The following is a 2,375-nucleotide window of genomic DNA, read 5'->3' as shown; positions in this document are numbered from 1 at the left end:
GAGTAAATTGAAGCATCTAGATGACTTCATTTGTGGAAATAAGGAGAGAAAGGCCTGAAAACAAAATAAAAGAATTATTTCATAGGGAACGATTTTATGATGTCTAAGTAGATGAATCGGGACAAATTCTACTAAGGCAAGCAATGTAACAATCACAGTTACTGCAACTTGCTTTCAAAGTGGTTAGAGGCACACCAAATAGAATTCCGATTCTCCAAATTTTTACCTGCTTCATTTGTGCGGATCATTCGAGATGGGGTGCTTGGATCTCCAGTGCCAATTGGATTGGTGGCCACCACTCGAAATTCATATTCCACCCAGGGATTTAGGTCCACAGCCATGGCTGATTCCATGTCACCTGTTATGATTTCTGGAACTAAAGAGGAAGGAGATTCCATGTCATTAGGAGGAATTGAAAAAATGCTACAAAACAATTGAAAATATCACCACTACTGACAGAATCAGCAGGCAGATGCCTTTGTCCTCATAACATATGGTCATGGTGTCACTCCAGTGTCATTAACAAATGAAAATCAATCTTCAGATAGTAAGCACTTGCCTATGGCAAAGTTTGTTGGAGTTAATTAGAATGCTTTCATCTTATCTTTATACACAACTTGCCATTATCTACACTAAAAATCATTTTGTCAACCCAGCAATCTCAGATAAGGGGCAAAGTAGAGCTATAATTTAAGCAAAGAGTTTTTCTTCAATTTGTAGGAAATTTCCTGAGCAGTTAGCCTCTCCTGGTTCTGGCAAACATGTTTAATCACTTGGCAGTTCCAAGTTGCAAATTAAGAATGTACCTCTCTAAGTTAAAAACTCAGTTTGTGGTATCTAAGTAGAAGCTCTGAACTCTCTATAGAGTGACTTTTGTACACATCTACATTTTTATCAAAGCATAAAATTGTTTGTCAATACAATTACCATGTAGTGAAGTATTTTTTACACACCATATATACTCTATTTGGGACTGCTTTTCTTGTTCACTCATCTCTTCTGTTTAGGAAATATTCCTAGAAAAATATTTGTTACAGGGGTGAAAGGTAGAACATGGAGAATCTCCCTTATGGTGTTCAAAGATCGTCTGGATTTACATTAGTCCTGGATTTCTGTGTAAACGTGGTGGAGCCAAGGGGCTGGGGATCTTGAGTTGAAGACTCAGTTCGGTTTTTGCATGGCAAGGTGGAATGAAATCATTTTGGATTTTCCATGAAAATCTCTTCTGAAATGTATCAAAATCATGTTGCCAAATGAGCAGCTCTGAGAAAGGTGAATGATCTGTGCATAGGCAGTGTGGGCTGCCTGACAAATCTCACAGCACTGCGAGCTGATATTTTAGCAATGACATGAAGATGTAGAAAAAAGTCTGTCCATTCTTGCTGCACTGGCAGTTGAGCAATATCCTTGGACTGTAAGAGGTCAGGGAGAAAAGGGGCCACTGTTCAGTCCATAGCTTGGTGAAATGCTGAGCAATGCTTGCTAAACATGAGAGGGGAAGAAAAGACTCCAAGACATATAGCCCTTACTAGGCTCCAACCTACACTGTATCACCAACATTTTCCTTGAGTCCACAAGGGTTGGCCTTACTGTTTATGTCAGTAATCTCAAGCAACTCTAGACATCTGGGCCATCCCTCATTCCTTTTATTCTAATCTCCACAGAATCTGTATATTTTCTCTTCTGCTCAGTTCACACCTCTAATTCTTCAAGATCTTCCACTGTGACCTTTGGAATTCATGATCTGTCATTAGCAAACTCCCCTATATACTCAATCTCCTCTCTGAACATTTTCCCAACTTTTTACTCTAATAAAAACTGAGAAAATTTTAACCTGCTTGAGTGGTCGCCCTCTTAAGGTATGGTGGAGGAGAAGAACCAGCCCTTTCTTTTTTCCCCTACAGATGTCTCTAATGGATGTTTCCTGTTACAAGCAGGCAGGTGTTTTCCCATGTAAAGCAAAAACGAAGCTCTCTTAACATTTCTTCTTCTTCCAGGCTTCACCCAATTGCTCTGTTTCTTTTATATCAAAACTTGAGAACTATTTGTGCTATTACTTGCTGTCTCCAATTATTTTCCTTCTTTCTCTCTTGAATCCACTCCAATCAGGCTGTTACCTCCAGCTTTCCACCAGACTGGCTCCTGTCAAGATTACCAATGCTCTCTGTTACTAAAACCTTATGGTCAGGTCTCTGTTCCTCATCTTACTTTATCTATCATCACCCTTAGACTCAACTGATCACACTTCCCTTTTAAATACTTTTCAAAACTTAACTTTTGTTTCTCTCCTATCTGACTATGCCTTGTCACTCTCCATTGCTGGTTTCTTTTCATTTTCCAGGTGCAACCCAATTCTACTAACACTTTTCCATTTT

At 39.2% G+C, this 2,375-nt stretch overlaps 1 protein-coding gene across 1 annotated transcript in view; it reads right to left on the bottom strand.

Annotated features, from left to right (window-relative positions):
• Positions 1–372, bottom strand: part of LOC105812634 (contactin-5-like) — a 115,924-nt gene extending 115,552 nt beyond the window's left edge. The window contains exon 1 of the mRNA XM_012647138.1: positions 227–372. Coding sequence (XP_012502592.1) covers positions 227–353 — 127 coding nt within the window. The 5' untranslated portion in view covers positions 354–372. The remainder of the gene's footprint in view (positions 1–226) is intronic.
• Positions 373–2,375: the final 2,003 nt, after the last annotated feature.

This window comes from Propithecus coquereli, unplaced genomic scaffold (genome assembly GCF_000956105.1).
Source record: "Propithecus coquereli isolate 6110/MARCELLA unplaced genomic scaffold, Pcoq_1.0 Scaffold258, whole genome shotgun sequence".
NCBI classification, from domain to species: domain Eukaryota; kingdom Metazoa; phylum Chordata; class Mammalia; order Primates; family Indriidae; genus Propithecus; species Propithecus coquereli.
Note: the sequence above shows the minus strand (reverse complement) of the source record. Positions and strands in the feature narration are given on the sequence as shown.